Consider the following 22,379-nt stretch of genomic DNA (forward strand, 5'->3'; position numbering starts at 1 on the left):
TGCAACACTGCAGCAATATGACAAATTATTGTTCCATAAAAATGCTAAACGTGTGTTTTGGCACACTAAAACAATTTAACTCCAGCCTCACATTAGAGTTTAAGCTGGATCCATTTAAAAGTCCCACAGTCTAAAAACCCAAACGTGAAAAATGCTTCTGTCACAGATTAAAGGGAAATTTATCTGATTGAATAGATAGTCTGTGTGAGTAAACTATAAAAACATTCTATATTTCCTGCTTCACCAAAATAATACATGTAATCTCCAGTGACAGTGTGAGGCACAGTTTGAGCTGCTGTACCAATCAGGGAAAATGTGGCACTTTCAGTTGATTTTAAGATAGAAATGAACCTACCTCGCTCCAGACCAGGTGATGTATTACTGTGTTACCAAGGTGATATAGCCAGGTAAAAAGCCATGTTTATATCAGGAAGCTCTCAGAACACAGTCTCTGACTGTAAACAGTAAACACTGTGAACTGTTGATGAAGCCAGTGTGTGAATGGGTGGATGACAGGTTGTGTAAAGCGCTTTGGGGTCCTTAGGGACTAGTAAAGCGCTATACAAATACAGGCCATTTACCAAGCCATTCATTTTTCATTTTTCTCTGACCTACCTGCAACCAAACCACAGCTTTTGCACTACAATTTTGCCTCTGGCTAAAACTGGGTTGGGCCAGTATTTTGTTGTAGGAGAGATTACTTTCTATGCTTACCCGATTCTGCCCAACAGAAGAGTTTCATCATATTTTTAATCATAAAATAGAAGATGTAAACTGGGATTTAATATCACAGATACATCTGAGCCATGGAGGATGAAAAATGATATAAATAGACTAATAAATACTTGGATAAATGTCAAGACTAACAATGAAAATCTTAAATACAAACTTTCATAATAAAAATGATGAAATCAAAATGTGTCTCTATATTTCACCAGTTTCATTTTTGTCAGGCTGTTTTGTAATTTATTTATTTATTTCCTAAAGTAAGATAACGGTATTGTGATTGTCCCTTTACACTAACAATGTCGTTTTTATAAAGCTAGTTGTGTATTTATTCGTAAATGTGGCATTGTTTGTCCTCCATAACGGGCCTCTAGTCGCCTTCCGCTGACATACATTATGGGAGCACGGTGAGGGTGTGGACCAATCAGCCGGCGCCAACTGGACGCTGTCCCCGGAATGCTCTGTCTCCGTCCAATCAGAGACGAATGCGTGGAGGACTCCGGAACGAGTCGGACTTCTCGACCAATGAGGTGCTGGCGTAGCGTGACGTGGCGCCGGAAAGACCACACTGATCGTTCACTTTACCGGCGTCTGTGCAGAAGCGGCTGCGGTCCATGAGTGCGGAGTCTCCCTGTCCAACAGCGGTTAACCGGGCGGCATTCTGAGTGTTTATCCTCGCAGAAATGTTGTGTTTGAGCGGGTTGTCGGTGGCGCTCGCCCTCGCTCTCGTGCCGGGTTCCTCCGAAGCCTTGAAGGAAGGAGACTGTGAAGGTAGGTCCGTGTGCTAGCTTCAGTTAGCTTAGCTACAGCGACCAGGGTTCAACAACTTTTCAAAGACCTCCACCCGAAAGCGGTCTAAAGTCCACTGCCAGGGTTACCGTGGCGAAGGGAGCGGAGCTGGTGTTTACAGGGGTGTCACTATTCCAAAAAGAGGGGGGAGGAAGCATCCAGAGCTAATGTTCCCGTGTTACCAGAATAACGAGCTTCATCACTTCCAGTAAACCAAAACTCACCTGCAGACACACCTGGCAGCATCCTGTGAGCGCGAGCCACAGACGGGATATCTGCAGGCTGACACAGAATCAAACATCAGGATGTAAAAGTCTGAAGCTTCACCTGTGAAATGGTTGGATTGGCTGTTGTAGCCAGGTTGGAAATCACCTTAAAAAGTGACCTTGTGTTTGAGAACATGTAAATGAAGTGTAAAAACCAACGAGCCTTAAAGTCAGGGGCCTATCAGGACCCCAGTTTGTGCCACAAAGTGAGTTTTTTTTTAAGTCTAATATCTTTGCTCATATTTATAAATAGTCAGCATCAACAGGATGTGCCAATAGGTTGGATATAAAATAAAATGAAGTGTTTTGCAGGTATCATTATGACTTTATAACTATTGTACATACTGTTCCACATTATAAACAAGCCAGTCCTTCTTGGCCACTTAAACTATCTCAATATAACTGTTATGTTACATTTGTTCTACTTCCTGCTGCCCTCTTGGCTTGATCTCTCTTTTTAATGTCAATGAGAGTTTTACATTTATAAATAAAGAATATATTAGAGTCGCTTTGACAGAGACTGATGGAGCTTCTCTGTTTCTATCAGGAGAGGTGTGTTTGACATATGGTTCAGAGGTTGTAGGCCAACAAGTCATTTAGAGTAGTTTAAATACTGGAAATCACTTTTTGACCCACCAGTGGGAATCATCCTGAGGTCTGGTGGTGGTCTAACTTAAATAAAATAAGCTCTTTTAAACCTTATTTGTGTTTTAATCAGCTCTGACTGGATATTCTAGACATGCAGGTTTTATTTCTCACTGACTGTTGAATTTAACTTTCAGTCTCCCAGCAAATTCCAATTAAAGTGCGCAGGGTCTTTTCAGAAAGTCTGCGAGTGTCAGTATTTGCATCTAGTTGTTCTCCTTCATTCCTGATATGGAATAAGTTGTTTCTATCGTAAATCTCTGCTGCTTTCAGTTACTCTTTCAGGTTGCAGATGGCTCCGTACGTCCGTTGTCATTTCTGTATGATGACAGACTGTTTGTGAAAAACATAAATCTAAGTTTTTATCTGACAAAGTGTCAAATTCAGTTTTTATTCAATGAGGGAAAAAATGAATAAGAAGTCGTCACATTTTAAACATCCTAATTATTTTTTAAATAAAGGAAAATCTAATCTATATATCGATTGTACGGTACTACATATTTAATAAGATGAGGGACTTTGTTGTGACTGGCTTGTGTTTTTCTTTCTACACAAAGATTTAACCGCTCGTCGAGTTGACTTTTGTTTTCCTGTTTCAGTGTGCGTGACCTTCCTGGGGAAGTTTTATCAGTCGCTGAAGGACAAGGATGTAAAGTTTAACAGCGCAGACATCGAGAAGGCGCTCACGGCGAGCTGCAAAGACACCAAAGGCAAAGAAAATCGCTTTGTGAGTAAAACGCGTTTACATGTTTCTGGAAGCTGGAGGTGGTTGGATCGATTAAAATGAACCTGAGCTGGAGATTCAACATGTCAGAACAGGTGTGTGTGAATGAGAGTGAGGAGATGAAATGTTAGAGAGGCGAGGCTGAGATGGTTTGTGCAGAGGAGGGATGGTGGAAATGTTAAAGATTCATGGATGTAGTGAAGGAGGATGTGCCGAGATGGAGGCAGATGGTCCTCTAAGGTTTTGCAGTACAAGCTACAGGAATGAGTGTGATTAAATGCCCCCCCTCCCCCCACAACCATAATCCTGGTCAGTTAAACGAATTATTCAAATTTTATCACCATGGTTTGATGTCACCTGCCACAGCCCGGGTGTCAGGATCAGCACCTGCAGCTCTCTGATGTGGAAAGTGTCTGTGAGCTGAATCTTTTTTGCTGGTTTTCTGACTTTCAGACTAGTTTTCTCCTGTTTAAACACCCAGACAGTGCAAGTCAGGGGTGTCCAAACTTTTTTCACTGAGGGCCACATACATAAAAATATAGGAGGGTCTGGGCCACTTACTAGAAATTAGATATATAACCTTAACTTTAGTGTATTAAAGTTAGAAAAATCACTTAAAAGTGGTCGAATATGTTATATTGTTGAATATAATTAAAGACAAAACTGCCTTCATCACAGCTTTCCATAAATGGATCTTTATTGATTTATTCAGAAAAAGCTTTGGCAGCTCGTTCTCACAACAGCCTCAGATTTCTTCTTAGACAGAAGATTTACAGCACAGAGAAAAACCAATAAAGATGGGACGGGTACATTTCAAGTTATTAGGCTCAGCAACACACCTATGAACGTTCGTTTGAAACCATTATCGACATTAACAGACTGAACTGGACTTAATAACAGGAGTGCATCATTTTAGTAAATTCTTCTGGTGAGTATCAGCTGCGCTGGGTATGTAAATCGGGCCGTCCAGCTGCGGTGCTGATCCGACGCCACTCGTGCCAAAAATCCGGACAAATGTTTCTTGATCAAGGAGCAGATCTGCATCAGATGAGATCAGCTGACTACGTGTGCGTGCGCTGTGCACAGCGGTGTGTACTCTGCGTGTTAACAAGAAAAACGCATATAAGAAAGTGGTGCACAAAAGCAGAGTAGTGACAAGACTCATGCGTATTATTGATATTTGAAGCATGTGCACATGCATGCTTATTAACACACGGGTACTGTGGAATATATTTTTAAAGCGCTCGTGCTCTCGTCCACTCCCCGCAAAAAAATAGCAGCTGTGCGGCGTCTGTGGCATCGGTGCTCTCATCGCATGCAATGGAGTAAAAATCAAAAGCGCAGCTTCATCAGACAGCTGCAGTTTAATGTTGGCTGACGAGTCTTCAGTGCGTCGCACGACTGGATTTCTGGACACGCTGACGTTGTTGAAGTCCTGCACTTTTTCCGGGCTCATTATTTCGGTGACTTTAATGAGGCCGTGTTTTATGAGGTCTCCATCTGAAAAAGGCTCGCCATGTCTCGCGATGAGTTGGGCGACCTCACAGCTCGCTATTGGAGCCTTTTCCTGGACTTTTTGAGCACGAAATAAATACTGCTGCTGACCCTGCAGGAGAGCTACGCTTTGCTTTAATTTCTGCTCTGGCTCGGCACCAGTGTCGGATGCACAGGCCTGATGTTTGGTTTCATAATGACGTCGTACATTATCCTCTTTCATAACTGCCACAGTTTCAGTGCAGATCAAACAGACACACTTCCCCTTGAGTTCTTTGAAGAAATCTTCACTCTCCCACCGTGTCTGAAATGTTCTGCACTCACTTTTCTACTTTTCGCTTCTTTGGTTCTGCCATGTTTAGTAACTTGGGGGTAAATTTCTTCTGTGATGTCCTTTTTGGTGGAGCAACTGCCTTGATCAACAGCAGCTCCCCCTGGTGTTAAAACTAAGAAGTGCAATGCACTCAAGCAAAAGTTGAAGTGCGGCCATATTCTATTCTATTTATGAAATTACTTGCGGGCCAATTAAAAATGGATCACGGGCCGCAGTTGGTCCGCGGGCCGGAGTTTGGACACCCCTGGTGTAAGTGAATGTGATCGCAGTTTATATGAAAATGTTTGAGTTCAGTCATGTTGTGTTTGGGCAGCTTGCCACCACTAGGGGGTGCAGCGCTGCTCCCTGGGACAGAGACCTTCCTGTGTTTGGTTTTTGTAAATGGACTCTTATGATGAACCGTTTGAAGCAGACGTTTTCTATTTTAGCACGTGACGCAGCAGAATCCAGCAGAGTGACCGAAGCCGCTCGTGTTTCATTCGTCTTTAACTTTTTGATTTCTCCTCCCTGTTCTGTGTTCAGTGTTACTACATCGGTGCAACGAGTGACGCGGCAACCAAGATGATCAATGAGGTTTCCAAACCGCTCAGCTACCACGTCCCCGTGGAGAAGATCTGCGAGAAGCTCAAGAAGAAGGACGGCCAGATCTGTGAGCTGAAATACGGTGAGGAGGGAAGAGTGCGGATCTTCTCGCCTAACAAACGGTTGAGCCCCACAGTTCAGGAAGTCAACAATAATAATAAAAAACAATAATAGTAGCTTAGCTGGTGTATTATTTATAGAATTATATTTTATTTATAAACCAGCTTTAAGAAAATACGTCCTTTGTTTGATACATGAAATCATCAATTTAACTGTGGCTGATCGATGAGTACCGACCCTTCAAAATAAGAGCGGTGAGTGTCTGAGATGATTTAAAAACGGCTGACGTGAATAAACTGTCGCTCACAGAGACGGCGCAGCTGCTCGTAGACAACACGTGGACTCATGAATCCACATGAATCAGCCGTGCTCTGATTATTTCAGTCTTATTGATTTTTTTTTTCTTGCTTTCCTTGCAGATAAACAGTTGGACCTGACCTCAGTGGACCTGAAAAAGCTTAAAGTGAAGGACCTGAAGAAGATCCTGGAGGAGTGGGGCGAGTCGTGCAAGGGCTGCGCTGAAAAGTCCGACTTCATCCGCAAAATCACAGAGCTGATGCCCAAGTACGCGCCGGCAGCCGCCAACGCACGGACAGACCTGTAAAAACATAAATATATGGACTCTGATCAGACTGCAATCCAGCGCAGAGAAGAAGGCGGAGCGGGAGTTTTGTTGGGCATGCTTGTTTTGTTTTTTTAATATTTGAAGAGGCAGTTTCAGAAGTATAGATGTTAGCGTAGTCCTGATCTGTACTTCTAAGTGAGGGAGAGCCAGCAGCAGCTGTAGTTAATAATCTTCACAGTGACTGCCTAAATAAGACCTCCAGTTTTCTTCACCACATTGACTCGGATGTTTATAAATTCTAAGTGTGTGCGACTGAGCCGTGATGAGGGAAATTCAAACAGTAAGAGGAGCCTGGAGTGACCGAGGAGCCAAACATGGAGAAACCTGTAACGAGTTACCTGTACATTTATGTGAAGATCAAAACAGGAGCTGCTGATGGAGAATTCGGCTACTTTTCATTTGTCTAAATGTCAAAAAATAATAAATCCAGACTAAAATAAGATGATTGGGTTTGGATCTCCTGATCGTTGCCATCGTATTGGTTCCCAAACAGGTGCTCAGAGCGGCGTTTCCTTTAAATTGGGGAAAATACTCAGATACAGAAAAGATACCAGAGCTAGGCTCATGTGGCGGAGAGGAGGAGAACACGGGGAGATGATGTCACCTGGAAGTTTTCCTGAGGAGGAGACGTTTAAAGTTTCTGGTCGGAGAAGCTCCTCCCACAGATCCCCTCTGACATGAGCTCCGCTGTTTCCATGGTGACTGCAGGACGGGTGGATGTACTGAGACTTGTGGGTGATCCTGACATACTGAGTGTTTGTTCAGCTCCACCCTGCCGTGATCTGTTTCAGGAAAGCTACAGTTTGTGTTTCTGTTCTCGTTAGATTGAAGGTCTCTGCAGAATCGTCCCGTCACCTTCTCGGCCAGTGAGAAAGCTCCGCCTCCCTCAGGTTAAAATGACTGTTCAGGCCCCTCCCTCCTCCACCATCCTCTCTGGTGTCAAGTACAGAAAAAACCCTGCTTTTCCCTGGAACGTTCCCACTTCTACTGCGCTGTTTGGATCATTTGTGCTTGCCGCTCGGGTTTGTTAGGATTTACGAGTGGCCCCGGGTCGAGTGCGGCGCTGGACTTCACGGCTCTTGGAAAAAGATTAGCACAAAACTTCAAACCACCGATGACAAGTGTGGGTGACTGTCAGCAAAGCAGGAAACTTTATTTAGGATAATATTTAAGGGTTTTTTCTCTTCAATTTCTAATAAATAAATACAGTTTCTGACTTTTTTACATCCACCTTTGATGTCGCTCACTCAGACACTTCATGTGTTCGTGGTCCCTAAACGTTGGGAAAAAACCATTTACCGTGTTCTCTCTCACATGTGGTGGAACTGAACTGCCCCTCCACTCTGGACTGCGGCGGCGTCTCGATGGACGCTGGATGAAACTTGTTTTGTTTGACATAAACGGATGACCTGTAGCTAAAGGTGGTGATAAAAGCTGTGTGTGATGCTTCATATGAAAAATGAAAACTTAAAATATGCTGTTGTCTCACAGTGACTTTTCATGTAAGGCAGTGTCATTTGTTACAACTGTACTATTCTACTTTTTCATTAAAATATGAAAAGCTCCAGGCCCTGCTCTCTGTGATGCACTCACACCTGTGTAGCACTTTGTCTACGTCTCACACTCCACACCGCTGCTTCTGAAAAAGCCTAATGGCTGCCTTTGGAAGGAAGCTGGAGGAAAACCAGTCACAAGCAGAAAAACATGAGTTTGTTCTTCTCTCCTGAGCATGATCGAACACTTTCCACTGACTTAGTTTAAAACATGAAAGCATGTCTCTCATTAGCTATGAACTACTACTCCCTGTATCACTCCTGGATATTTGGGAATACGCTGGAAAATTACCCCCCAAAATGTCTTTATTTCAAACAGAAAATTACAGAACAAAGATCTTGTGCACATCCCAACAAGCAACAAAGCAGAGAAATAAAGGTGCATGAATGATATAAAGTATTGGCCACAAAGAATCGCCATTTTTAGTGATACTCATGAATGTTGTAATTGCTTAGTGGAGAAGAGAGAAAATTAAATATAAAATCCAATAAATATGTAAGAAGTGCAGTTTACAGCAGGATAAAATTAGCCCCGACTTTGTATTCCATAATAACGCGTCCGGCGTCATGACGTCCGCCACGGTTGCGTCATCACGTCTCCGCCCTCCAGAGGGAACGCGCACATTCCTATTGTCCAAGATGGCGGCGCTGGTGCAGACCCTCCGACGCTGATATGTTTTTAACCGACTTTGTGCTCGTTTCTCGGCGTGTGTGCGGTCACCCAGCGGCCCGGGGAGAAGCGTGTGTTTGCCGTAGCTGCCGTCTGCAGCCTCAGCGTCGCTAACAGGCCTGGACTTCGCTGCCCGGGCCCGGATTCCCATCGCAGGCTCCGAAAAGTTTGAGCTCCATCATCCTTTGAAAATGAAGCGGCAGGCCGGGAGAGAGGCGAGCCCGTCCAGGGCCGCCGCCAAGCGGATACGGGAGCGGGAGAGTGCGCGGAGAGAAGAGGTTCCACCGCCGCCCCCACCGCTGGCCCTGCTGCTGGCAGACAGCCGGGGATACCACCGCCGGAGCCGCAGCCGCGAGCGGGAGAAGCCGCGGCTCCGGGAGGAGCGGGCTACCGCCCTGGAGCTCCACCACCGGCACGAACTCAGCCTGCTCGGCCGGCCGCCCCTCCGCACCGCCGCGGCCGAGCTTCCAGCCTCCCGCCCGGGCACGCTGGAGTACAAGACGCTCCTCATCAGCAACCTGGGCTCGCAGGTGTCAGACGAGGACGTGGAGGACGCGCTATTCCACGAGTTTAAGAAGTTCGGGGACGTCAGCGTGAAGCTGTCGCACACCCCCGAGCTGGGCCGGATCGCCTACGTCAATTTCCGACACCCGGAGGACGCCAAGGAGGCCCGGCACGCCAAGTCCTCCAGGTTAGTGCTGGGAGATCGGCAGCTTAAAATCGAACCCATGTACGTGAGGAGGCGGAGCGCCACGCCGCCCGACGTCGGGTATTTACCTGTGCACGCGCCCTACCCGTACCGACAGCGCTCCCTGTCCCCTCCCGTGCCCGGCGTGAGCAACATCAGGGACCTCCGGGCCCGCCACTACGCCCTGGAGCAGCTGGGCCTGAGCCGGGAGAGGGAGAGGCTGCTGGATTATTACGGCATGCTGGATGAGCGGGGTCGGCCCTACGGCTTCCCCCCCATGCCCGTGGTGGAGGATTTAAAACCTGAGGACGACCAGAGGGCCACCAGCAACCTGTTTATTGGAAACCTGGACGGTAACGTCACAGAGGCCGAACTCAGGAGGGGCTTTGACAAGTATGGCATCATAGAGGATGTGGTGATTAAACGTCCTTCACGTGGGCAGGGCGGGGCTTACGCTTTTGTGAAGTTTCAAAATCTGGACATGGCGCACAGGGCCAAAGTAGCCATGCAGGGGCGGCTGATCGGAGGCAACCCCATAAAAATTGGCTATGGCAAAGCCAACCCCACCACCCGGCTGTGGGTGGGCGGGCTGGGGCCCGGGAACTCTCTGGCCGCCCTGGCTCGGGAGTTTGACCGTTTCGGAAGCATTAGGAACATAGACTATGTGAAGGGGGACAGCTTTGCTTACATTCAGTACGAGAGTCTGGACGCCGCTCAGGCCGCCTGCACACAGATGAGGGGCTTTCCTCTGGGGGGCCCCGAGCGCCGCCTCAGGGTGGACTTCGCCAAAGTGGAGGAGAGCCCCTCTCGTCCGTTTCCTCCTGGCTACCAGCCTCCCGTGGCGCTGCCCTCTCACTACGACCTGCTCGGGGAGGCATACAGCCGCCATCGCAGCCTGGAGCGGGAGCTGAGGGGGGCCAGGGACCGCCTGTCGCCGCCCTCTCACAGCCTCCTCTCCCTCCGGGAGCGGGAGAGGGCCCTGCTGGAGAGAGACTACCCCACCAGCCCCACACGAAGCCTGGAGAGGAGGACGGCAGGCGTGGAAGCGTTCGGGAGGAGCGGGCGAGGAGCCAGGAGCCGCAGCAGGAGTAGGGAGCGCTGGCTCAAGGAGCGGGAGGAGAGGAGGAGCCGGAGAAGAAGCCGGAGCAGGAGCGTGTCCGCTGAGAGGCAGACGGAGGAGCGGGAGAAGGAGAGGGTGAGGTCCAGGGTTCGCGGTCCACTAGGCACCGTCTCTCCTGATGCGAGCCCAGACCGAGCTCGGGTCAGAGCGCCGGACTCCACCACGGAGCCACGAGACCACTCCCCTGACAGCGGCGGAGGGGTGCGGCACTCCACCGCAGCCACTGCTGCCAGTGAAGAAGATCCCCCGTCTGGCCGCCACCACAGCAAGAGGTCCTCCAGCGACCATGTCAACAACAACAACAACAACCACCACCACCATCGAAACAGCGAGATCATCACCACCGGCTCCCCCGCTGCCATCCACACCAACACCACCTCCCCCCCGAGCACGCTGTCTGAGTTCGCCCAGACGGCGCTCTCCAAGACGTGGCACGGCTTCTTCGCCTTGAAGAACAGTAGTTTCCCCACCGACCTGTACCTGCTGGAGGGCGGGGCGGCGTTCTTCAGCGCCGTGATGAAGGACAGCCCGAAGCTGCAGAACCAGCCCAGCCAGCTAAAGATCGCCCAGCGGCTCCGCATGGACCAGACCCGGCTCGACGAGGTGTCGCGCCGCATCAAACTAGGCCGCCCGGACAACTTCGCCATCCTGCTGGCCCTCCAGGGCCCCGTCGACCGCCAGGCCCCCGCCCCCGAGCCGGGCCTGCAGGTGCGCTTGCTCCGTCACCTGGTGACGTACCTGCGGAACAAAGAAGCTGCTGGAGTCGTGAGCCTCCCCGCTGTAAAGGAGGGCGCGCCGGGGGCCATGCTGTACGCCTTTCCGCCCGGCGAGTTCTCGCAGCAGTACCTGCAGGCTGCCAAAAGGACTGTGGGTAACCTGGACGAGGAGCACATGGTTATTGTGATCGTCAATGACACTAACTGAACCTGCACAGGTGTGAGCGCAGAGGAATACTTCCATGTTGTTTTTAGACAGAAAAGCATTATTATTGTTTTACTCAGTATGTTATGAATGAAACACGGCGAGCTACACTACGTCTGCGGCGCCCTCGGGGGCTCGTGGAAAATGCGTTATTATAAAACACTTAAATGAGGCTAAAACGCTGCACGCAGGCAGTGCTTGGTCCCGGCAGGAAGTAGAGTTTATTGTGGAAGTCGTATCGTGAGAAATGCCCGTTTGTTACACGTGTCCGTGCGATTATAAACACGCCGCCGCCACCTTATCGACGGGGAAACTTGACCCAGCCGACTGCCAGACAGAATAAAGCAGGAAAAATATTACAATAAATATTCACTTCTAATAAGACATAATCATGAAGCAGTGAACCAAAACGATCTTAAAGGTCACGACTAAAAAAAGTCCGAATTAATACAGAAACTGGATGTTTGACTTGTTGAACACATAAAACCAAAGTTTAATATTAAAGTCACAAAGTTAAAAAAGTCAAACTTTGCTGTAAAACCACAGCATAAAAATTATCTTTAAAAAGTTTGATCATTATTTCTATAAATTATTGTGGTTTATGTGTCAAAGGTACAGAACATAAAGTAGGATGTTTAAATAAAAAAGTGAAGTTTTAGATTTGGAAAGTAATGTTTCTAAAATCCATGCGTCACTTTGATATTTAAGATTAAAAGCACATTTTTGACTTCATGTATTTCTGTCCTTATCTTGAATGTGATAAAGGCCACGCCCCCTCAGAGCTCAGGTGTCGGCTGACCCCGCCCTCATCCTCTGATCACTTCAGTATCCTTAAATGATGAGAAAATACAATACAAACAGGAAACAGACAAAGGTCCCCTTCAAAACAAAAGCTGCGCCTTTTTAAACGTGTGCTTCAAGAAGAGCAGAAGCTCAGAGATAAAATATTAAAGACAAGAACACAAAAAAACCCTTTTTTCATGATTATCTGGAGTCACGATAACGGAACAAGCCGACGTTAAATCATCAGAGTCTAAAGATTTGAAATGTATGGATTTTATATATAGTAGTAAAATGTAAAATCTGATGTTTCTCTCCAGACTTTCACATCTGATTGACTAAACTGAGGCCTCATCTAATTTAATTCAAACATTTTATTTTTATCAAAACTGCATTTTACTCCTTTTTGACTTTTAATATCATTAGATTTGCTTTGAGAATCATAAATGTGACGTCAGGAAGCACGTTTGGTTATTCTACTTCTTAGTGTTCTTATTGTTTGTTAATGATGAGGATTTATTTTAATAATTACTGAGGCTTTTTCTGCTTCGTGCTCTTCTTCGAACTGCTCAGTTTTCACATCGTCTAGTCGCCGCCAGCTGTTGAGCACATCTGCACAAGTAGGACACTGAGAGCAGGAAGTACCCTCAGACTAAACTGTCATTTCTCACGATACGAGTACACACACTTATCGCTCAGAGCAGCACTTTTTCTATTCTAAGCTGTTACACACAACACTAAACCCCGACAGGAGTCTTCGTGCGCTCTCTGAACTGTACCGAGCTGCCCCGAATGTCCGAGCCGAGCAGCACCGGGTGGTTTTATTCAGAGTACTGTAAACCGAGGGGGAAGCGGCACTTTGTCTCCCCCTGTTGGCTTCTTCTGGGACTTTTTTTGGTTAAGTGAGGCCGGTGGATTCCCAACCCTCCGTCCCCACCGCTGTAAAGTTCATGTTAGTTAGTGTTTTTATCAATTTAAAATCATTCCAGGTGTTTTGTTTGGAAGCTGTACGAGTGTGTTCGATGTTGCATGCAGGAAAAAAAGTTTGGTTTTGTCAGTCAACAAAACAAAAAGAAACGCCAGCTTCTCCAGGAAGCTGCTGATGTTTGATCATATTACTGGTTTTATATTGTACACATTTATACCTTTTATTGGATTTTAATACATCAGTCCATCTGTTATCCACACCTGCTTCTTTGTTTTTATGTTTTCTCCCTTAAATTGTCATTTTTCTGGTCAATTTTAGTCAAATAAAACCTTTTAACCAATGATTCAAGGGCTGATTTTAAGACCATTCAGATGTAATGAGTAAAACAGTTTGACACTAAATTATGTGAGAGGTGAAAATGTGGCGGAATAAATAATGAAGCCAGTAAATTACAGTAATTAGAATAAACAGTTGAAAAAGTAAAGAAGCTTTGAGTTGAGCTGAACTGAGTTTCTTATACAGCTCGATGGTGTGAGAGCGACTCGGTCCGTGTTTATGCTTTAATGATGATGAAGAAAAGCACAAATATAAGGAAGCCTGTTAATGCCAGTAAGACAAAAAATTAGGATGAAGATTAGCCGTGATTTTATTTTTTTGTTTACTCGTTTTCGGTCATGTCCAAAGTCATAATGAAAATGTTAAAGAGTGAAATTAACTTTGGCTTTATGACCCAACGCATGAGTTTTATTTTTAAATAATTAAATGATTCGGTGTGTTGTTTAAATTCTGGTATTTTCTCTCATTTTGATAAAAAAATAAAAATAAAAAAATCAAAGTTGTGCTGAAAAAATTATATTTTTTCAGTTTCCACTTCTTTGACGTTTGTTCATGATTTTTATATATCACGGCAAGAAAATCATGGCAATAACTGTTCTTATGTTTTTGTTTTTTTAAATTTTGACTTAAAACTAAATTGTAATTAAGTCACAAGCTTGACTTTCTAAACTAAAAGATAAAATATCTTTCTTGTAAATAAAATAAAAATAAATTTGTATATATTTAATAATGATGGTTAGCCTCCATGCAGTGCTGAATTGGAAGAAAATGAATTGACAGCTTCTGTTTTCTGTTTTAGTTTGTCTTTTCTTGACATTCATGGGCTTCCGTACTTTTAGTCTTTCCAAGCGTTAATTAAAAAATTATGGCGGGAACATTTCAAACTCTCCAGGATGCACCTTTGAATATTATTTGAACACTTCCTTAAAAAACAGCTTGAAAACTGTAACATATGAATAAACAAATAAGTCAATCAATGAAAAGAATTGATCAGATTTCACTTGTTTGAGTTTCCCTTAAAGGTTTGTGATGTGAGTGAAGATGCCCCCCCCCCTCCTTTCTTTAAATCAAACAAAATTGATGTCATACATTTGTGCTGCTGTCATTTTAAAGATATTAGTACGTTTCTAAAGGTCATCCAAGGTCAAGGTGCTGAACTAGCTATTATTTTTTATTTTGAAAAAATAGTTTTAAACTTGAGGCTCGACGGTTCATGCATTTAGCTTTGCTAACAGGAAACATGCTTACGTTGTTCTGATAGTTTTGTATGTTGCAAATAAAGTTTTGTTCTCTGACAGAAAACATATTTTAACTATTATAAGTTAACTTCGTTTTTTACTTTTACAGAGTGATGATGATAAAAAATATCCAGTATTGGTTTATGTTTCACAACCTTTTTCACAGTGAAGATGTGGCCTGAATGACCTCTGGAAACTTTTATTAAACGTAGTACAAACGTTTGGCATCAAGTTTATTTGATTTGAAGAAGGTGGGTTTGTCGCTCTGTGCCGTGAAGACAGCTCCTGGTAATCTGGACGTTACGATGTCCATGTCCACTGTAAATATTTTCCACACCTCCCAGAATAAATGACTGTGATGCAGTACGTCCAGCACATTTACGAAGAATTTTACTTTATAATTCTCATGGTTAAAATATAACGCGTGATCATTATGATCAAATTAGCAGTAATACTTTGTTCAGTGTGTGTCGCCCTTTTTGGAAATAAACTGAAAATAGTGCCAAAAGTGAACAAACGACCACGTTAAACACATTATTGGTGTGATATTGAAATTTGATGTTCAGATGTGACTCTCATCAATGTGACAGCCTTAAATGAATCAAATGCATGTCAGCATATTAGAGCCATCATTACCCGTTTATGTTTGAGTCCTAAATCACCAAAAGTTTATGTTAAAACTCATTTTAATAATTATTCCTGTTATCAAATTATCTTCAGATTTTTTTACAGTATTAATAAGAAACAGGAAATGGCAAAAATCACATGTCAGCACTCAGTGAGGTGTTATTATTATTAAAAGAAATAAAGTCTTTAATGTTATGGTTTATTTTCCTTTTTAGTCCCTTTTAGAGTGTTTACATGTAACCCAGCTGTTGGTCTGTCAGTGCACCTCTTTAGAACAATTAGCCGTGTATGGAAGCCTATTTATGCCAAAAAGAGAAAGGTTTTTGAATCCTATACAGTGGGTGAAATATTCATTTGATCATCTGGTGAATTTGTGACTTTAGAAACGAACATTCTCTCGTTTTTATGGGAGTTTTATTTTAATGGAGACGTTACATAAGAGTTATAAACTGAATTCTGTACGACTGAGTGAAATAAGTGCTTGATCCTTTAAAACCAGTCAGAATTGTTCCTCCATGACCTTGTGACAGCCTCCTGATCTTAACTCATTGTCTGCATAAAGCACAGCTGTTCACAGAATCGGTTTCTTCCATGCTCTCTGCCACTGTGAGCAAAACCACCGAGCTGTGGAAGGACGTCAGGGACGAGTCACGAAGCAAAGACCTGCACGAGGCTGGGATGGAGAACAGGACCGTCAGCGACAAGCCCGATGAGAAGGTGGCAACTGTTGGTGTGATTATTCAGAAATGGAGAAATGTGAACGCCCATCGATCGTCCTCGGCCTGGAGCTACATTCAAGGATGGCCATGAGAAAGGTGGCGTATCGGCCCAAAACTACGTGGCAGGAGCTTGTTAATGATTCAAAGGCATGTTTGACCACAATCGCCGAGAAGACGAGCGGTAACACGCCACGCCGTGATGCAGGGTTCCTGCTCAGGAAGGCCCGTCCGACATTTTTAAGACATTTATCAGAAAGTTGAGTTACTGTTAGTAGAACTGAAATCTGTGATGCTGTTCTTGCTCGTCACCCACACGTTTGTTCGGCAGCCAGAGATTATAATAAATTCTAATAAATCACCTAAAATTCTCCCCAATGAGAGAAAAATGAGCAGAAGCATCTGCACTGAAACTCAAATCATCACAAAGCAGCTGCTGAAACGAGCGTTTGAATTACGTTAGGGAGAAAGAGAGAGCAGGTCAGGCTGGAGTTTAGCTTCCTTTTGTGCTCCGTGTATTTACTGACCCAGGAATTCTCACTTAGTCAAACAGGGTTTCACAGGTCACTGTTTCACCGTCTTGAATGAAAGAAGAACAATATCTGAACACAAGGAGGCAGCACGAGCACAGAAAAGGCCGAGGTGGGCTGGACTCAGACACTCTGATCCTTCCCCGACATCCGAGGCGTCCGCAGGGATTCGTCTGAGCCCAGACTCTGAACACGGGGGGCAGCCAGGAAGCTGCTGCTGGTGCAAACACGCCTCAAACATTCCCAGTGCTGAAAAACTAGAAATGTTGATGGTGCGTTAGCCCGAAGCATCGGGGTGGATGTCAGTGAAGACTCAGGGAACAGATCCTGTTACCCTGCAGTAAAAACATGAAAGCTGTCAGGACACGTTCCTGATTTTCCTGTTTATCACAAATCAGTGTGATTATTTTCATTCATTTAGTTTGATATTAACGGGTAAAACAGTGAAAGGAGAAAAATGTGGTGATGTTTGGGTCGCTGTTTGCTGCTAAAATAAACTGAAGATGTGCGGCCAGGCGACCAGATCAGCGGCGCCAGTTTGGCTGAATTAGCCGGCTTCATCCACTTAAGACGGGATTTTGCTGCGAGACGCAGCCTGCAGGCCGCTGGGGTTGGAGACCGCGCCAGTGTTTGTTAATACGAGCCAGAAAAATGAGCTCGAGCTCAGGTTTGATCCCAGAAACCAACCCCGAGGAATCCTCCCCATCTTTCCTCTTTCCTTCTACTACTTTTCTGCTCCACCCTCTCTCGCTCTCAGGTGTACCAGGTGGACTCATCGATGTCTCTCCTGTCCCAACATAAAGGAGGATGGGGGCATGCAGCCTCCCTGCATGCCCAGATCCCTGCGTCTTTGCGGGGATTTATTGTCTCGCCTTTTGTGCTGGAAGTCCTGGAAGTCGAATTTGTTCTGTCAGCTCGGTTTTCATATCTCATTAGTTTAGAGAGAGACGCTCTGGGTCCTACTGCCCATCATGTTGGTGGCACTTTCACCTTTTTGTTTCATTTTGTGTCCAAACCGTGAGGGCAGCTTTTGTGTTTGGGGACTCTGAGAGGACGAGCCATGAAGAGCGGCCCGCTTATATCATCGTCTCAGGATTTTCTTTACTTGCACAAGAAATAAAGTGCAGTCGCAGAAAATCTATGACTTCAGCCACCCGCGAGCAGTGTTGGGCAAGTTACTTTTAAAAAGTAATTAGTTATAGTTACTAGGTACTTTTTCAAAAAAGTAACTGAGTTACGGTATTATAAAAGTAACTAATTACTAGGAAAAGTAACTATTGTGTTACTTTAAAAAAGTGTTTAACCTTCTGGGGTCCAGGGTGTAATTGGCTGTTTTGACTGCTTGTGATTTTCTTCTGCATCTCACCTTTAAAAACTGTTTACTTGCCTTGTTTGGTCTCATCCTTTTCAGCACAACCTCACGTGTCTGAAGCTGATCGTTTCTTCTTCTGTGGTTTTTGACCTCACGTGTCTGAAGCTGATCGTTTCTTCTTCTGTGGTTTTTGACCTCACGTGTCTGAAGCTGATCGTTTCTTCTTCTGTGGTTTATTCCGTGTTCCCTCCCTGTTCGGTCGAAACACTTTTTCCTCGCGTGTTCTTCTGGTTTGTGTCTCCGTGTAACATCTTTTATTTTCGGTTTTATTTTGAAGCGTATTTTTCTGATGAGGTTTACATCCTGTTCAGAATCAGAGAAACGTTATTGATCCCAGAGGGAAATCGAGTTGTCATAGCAGCAAGTATACAACAAACAACAAGCATTCATATAAAATGAGAGTTACAGAGTTATGATAGATACATATTAAGATAAAGAGATAAATACAGAAATATACATATAAATATAAAAGTATGTGTTGTACAAAGTGACAGGATGCACTGTGATTAATCCTGTTCCACATTTGTGGATCTGACCCGTCTGACAGCAGCAGAAGGAACGACGTCCTGTAACGTTCCCGACAGTCAGGTTGAAGGAACCTGTTGCTGAAACTGCTCTTCAGATTGTCCGGTGTGTTATGGAGGACAGGCAGTCTGTCGCTGATCACCTCCTCCAGGGTGGCTCTTATTGTCCCTCCTGTGTGATGATCCCTTGCTGTTCACGCCTGTGTGATCAGTCCCGTGCTTCCTCTCCTTTGGCGTGTGCTCTTAGATATTCAAGCTGTTTCCTGCTACCGGAAACTGTCACATCTTTCTTTCCCGTCCACAGCTCATATGTTACACTTCATCCACCTCTGCCCTTCAGTGTTGGTATTTCTTTAGTATCTTTCACACTAAAATATTCACATATTTTCATGTCACTGTTGTTTGAGATGGGTGCACATATTTCATTTTATACAGAAGATGAGCAGGAAATGGAAGAATCCATCAGTGGACTGAAAGCAGGGGACATGACTATTTGTTGTGTTTGTTTTTGTGCGAGGTGAGGGTTAGCTCGTGTTATACATCCACCCGTGTCTGTTAGGTCAGATACGTTAATCTTTAATGAGGTTTTGTTTTGCTGACCTCGTTTTGGGCTGAGCTCTGTTTAGGATTTCATTACACTCTTCTAGATGGAAATTGTTCCAATGTGTTCATCCAATTAAAAAGGGCTTTTTACACCATCATCCTCGTCTTTCTGCTCGGTCACACATGGGCGTGAGTGAGACACGAGAGTGGAAAGATCGTGATGACGAGAAGGAGAAAATTCACGTCCCACAGCACGAATGATCCCATCTGATGAGGTCATGATTCTCTATTCTCAAACTAAATGATTCGTTTTAGCCGACAGGTTATAATTTATAACACAGCAGGCACGAGTACAGTGAAAGGATCATGATAAGTAAGTCAGGCTTATTTAATCTACAGAGCAGTAACTCCAGTTTTGTCTGTCCTTTACAAAACGGTCCATGTTGGGAACACTCGACCTATTTCTTTACTAACTTGTGCATCATCGTCTGCTCTGTGCAGCGGCTGCTGTGGAATCTATCGACTAAATTCAGCTCATCTGTTGCTCCGCAGGTGATTCTGAGTTTCTCCAGATTGTGCCGGCGGCTGAAAAATATCTCCCTGGTTTCCTCTCGTTATCAGTCCTGCTCGGTCTCTCTGACAGCACCACCATCAGCTGCTTCTGCAGGGTTTTGCGATACAGGCGGGAAACGGAGGCCCGATGAAATGTTAATGTGGAGTCTCTGGAGATTCAATGAAATCCATTCAGGGAACGAGTAAGAAATGCCAGACGAGCTCTGTGAAAGTCAGAGTGTTGGAAACATCGACTGTTCTCTGTTCTTCTTTCTGTGGTTCTCAGCTACTCCAACAATAGCTTCTTCTTCTCTTTATTATTATTATTATTATTATTATTATTTTAGCTCCTCCTTTTAGGGATCATCTGCCTCCATCTCCTCCTATCCCAGCATCCTCCTCTGTTACACCAACCCTCTGGATGTCCTTCACTACACCCATTCTTCTCATTTCTGATCCATGCTGCTCAGTGAACATCTGAACATCTTCAGCTCGGCCTCCACCCTCTCCCAACCACCACAGCAGCTCTCACCACCATCTTTAAACCTTCCTTTCACTCTTGCTGCTCTCCTTCTGTCACACATCACCAGACAGTCGTCTCCACCCGCTCCACACCTCAACCTGTCTCTCTGTCCTCGTACACCTGCACCACGCTCACACACTTCTCTGCCACTCCTGACTTCCTCTCGCAGTACCACAGTTCCTCTCTCTGCAGACAATCATCTGCTTTCTCTGATCCACAAAGACACAGTGAAGCTCCGTCTAACCTTCTGTAAACTTCTCCATCAACACTTAGCTCATAGTTAGGGTTGGACCAGGTGACCCTGAATCCTCCCTTAGTGATGCTGCAGTAGGTGTAGGCTGCTGGGGATTCCCATGATGCACTGGGCGTTTCTTCTTCACTCACTATGTGTTTATACGCCGCTCTGCTTTTAATCATTAGTTATTATTAATCTGTGGCTCTCCTCGACAGCGTATCTTTGTCCTGTCATATCTTTAATATTGTAGGGTCTGTTCAGTTGAATTCAGTTTAATGATATAGCACCAATTAACAACAACAGTTACTTCGAAGTGTTGTAAACAATTCTGAACCACACACATCGCTGACAACCTAACTCTGACCCTCCTCATTCAGAACGTGTAATAATAAACCACATACCTTCACATTTCTCCCAACAACGTTACTTTCAGAGGGTTAAAATGCCCCGAAAGCTTCTGTTGAACTCGTCCGTGCAGGGGTAGTGGTCTCACATCTGGATTGTGGCAGCTGGAATCAAACTGAATGTGACAGAACATGTCTGTGAGAGCTTTAGGAGAATAGAGCTGCTTTCTGGGCGATCGTGGCTCAAGAGTTGGGTGTTCGCCTTGTAATCGGAAGGTTGCCGGTTCAAGCCCCGGCTCGGACAGTCTCGGTCGTTGTGTCCTTGGGCAAGACACTTCACCTACTGGTGATGGCCAGAGGGGCCGATGGCGCGATATGGCAGCCTCGCCTCTGTCAGTCTGCCCCAGGGCAGCTGTGGCTACAACTGTAGCTGCCTCCACCAGTGTGTGAATGGGTGGATGACTGGGTGTGTAAAGCGCTTTGGGGTCCCTAGGCGGGACTAGTAAGAGCGCTAAACAAATACAGGCCATTTACCATTTCATTCGAAGGAGAATCAAACAGCTTCCGTATCTGGGCCTCTTATCCAGCTGTAAACAAAGTGAGGTAAATCTATGAATGACACAAGTGAAGTGGACAGTGGGAGACATTTTCAGAATTCATGTTTCATCTGAAACGTTGCTGCGAGCAGAGAAGCGACGTGCTCGACAGCACGGTGCACACACGGAGCAGCACAAGAGATTTCTAACAAGCCCTGAAGAGGGATGAGCTCACTGCTGATGCTGATGAATGCTCCCTAAATATCACAGCTGTCTGCCGTGCAGAGCACAGGGTGATGGAGGAGGCGGTGCTAGTTACGAGACGATGGAAACTAAAAACATTTTGATATGAGGAGAAGAAAAGACAGCTGAACAGGTTTAAGGAGAATAAGAAGAGCAGGGAAGTCGGGAATAGAGCAGGATATATAGTGCATGAAAAAAACACGAGGCTGTGCTATGAGGTAGAAGGATGAGACTTAAAAGGCAGACATGAGGAGTGGGAGGAGGAAGAGGAGGGCGGATGTCTGCTGATCAAAGTGCCAGAGCAGAAGGAGAGAGAGAAACAGCAAGCCTGTGCCAGGGAAAAGCAGGAGGAGGAAGACGCTGGAGAGGATGTAAGCAGGATGAAGGAAAACTACCCAGAGTCGAGATGAAGATGAAGAGACGCGATCGTCATAGAGGAACAAGGAACATAATTCAGGCTGATTTTAATGGATCAAACTGGCTAAAATGAACCAAAATGAACACAGATTCCTGTCCTGCGCAGCAGTGATGAGGTTTTTATTGCTCACTTATAAATCAGGATATATCGTGAAGCTCAACAAGACAAACAAGCAACAGAACACAGATTTTCATGTATTCATTCATAATGTCATGTCTTTATTACCACCATCTAAAAAAAGCACAGTCTGCCTCTAACAGACGTCTGCCTAAAGGACTCGGATCAGGTTTCCCATGAAACCCTGTGACGCTCACACTTCCCAGTGCATGGAAGTCAGCGTCAGTGAGCAACACTGGCTAACGTTAGCTTACAGACAGAGTCCACTGATCGCTAGCATGAACACACAACCGAATATCAGTAACATCTCATCACAGTTCACAGGTTACCGTAAAATGACAAATGTTTCGTCGAGCACAGTTCAGGCAAACACCTGCTGGATGATGACTGAAGTTTGACTGAATTCTGTGGACGAACAAATGGACACCTCGCTGTTGATGATTGGCTCTAAACATGCAGGCATCTGTGAAAAAGAGGGTAACGTATACACCGTCTTATGACTGGACACAGTGTAGATAAATGCCATCGTGCAGCAGGAAGAAGAAGCAAACGTCATTCAAGAGAACGTCTGACATGATCCACGAGGTTGGTCATTAATCTGCTGCTGTGGGTTTTCGATC

The 22,379-nt window shown here is 45.1% G+C and overlaps 2 protein-coding genes and 1 long non-coding RNA gene across 3 annotated transcripts; 2 read left to right on the forward strand and 1 right to left on the reverse strand.

The window, feature by feature from the left end:
• Positions 1-1,286: 1,286 nt before the first annotated feature.
• On the forward strand, positions 1,287-7,812 carry manf (mesencephalic astrocyte-derived neurotrophic factor). The gene is made up of 4 exons (XM_004558984.4): positions 1,287-1,497; positions 3,026-3,153; positions 5,501-5,642; positions 6,040-7,812. The coding sequence occupies exons 1-4, from the start codon at positions 1,410-1,412 to the stop codon at positions 6,222-6,224; spliced, it is 543 nt and encodes a 180-aa protein (XP_004559041.1). The 5' UTR covers positions 1,287-1,409; the 3' UTR covers positions 6,225-7,812.
• On the reverse strand, positions 3,823-5,131 carry LOC143418685 (uncharacterized). The gene is made up of 2 exons (XR_013098726.1): positions 4,366-5,131; positions 3,823-4,247 (listed from the first exon to the last, which is right to left on the reverse strand). It is a non-coding gene; the product is annotated as an uncharacterized LOC143418685 (long non-coding RNA).
• A 568-nt stretch (positions 7,813-8,380) lies between the features above and the next one.
• On the forward strand, positions 8,381-13,248 carry rbm15b (RNA binding motif protein 15B). Its single transcript, XM_004558982.6, has one exon. The coding sequence runs from the start codon at positions 8,660-8,662 to the stop codon at positions 11,198-11,200; it is 2,541 nt and encodes an 846-aa protein (XP_004559039.3). The 5' UTR covers positions 8,381-8,659; the 3' UTR covers positions 11,201-13,248.
• The last annotated feature ends 9,131 nt before the right edge of the window (positions 13,249-22,379 follow it).

Source organism: Maylandia zebra, linkage group LG5 (genome assembly GCF_041146795.1).
Source record: "Maylandia zebra isolate NMK-2024a linkage group LG5, Mzebra_GT3a, whole genome shotgun sequence".
Lineage (NCBI taxonomy): Eukaryota > Metazoa > Chordata > Actinopteri > Cichliformes > Cichlidae > Maylandia > Maylandia zebra.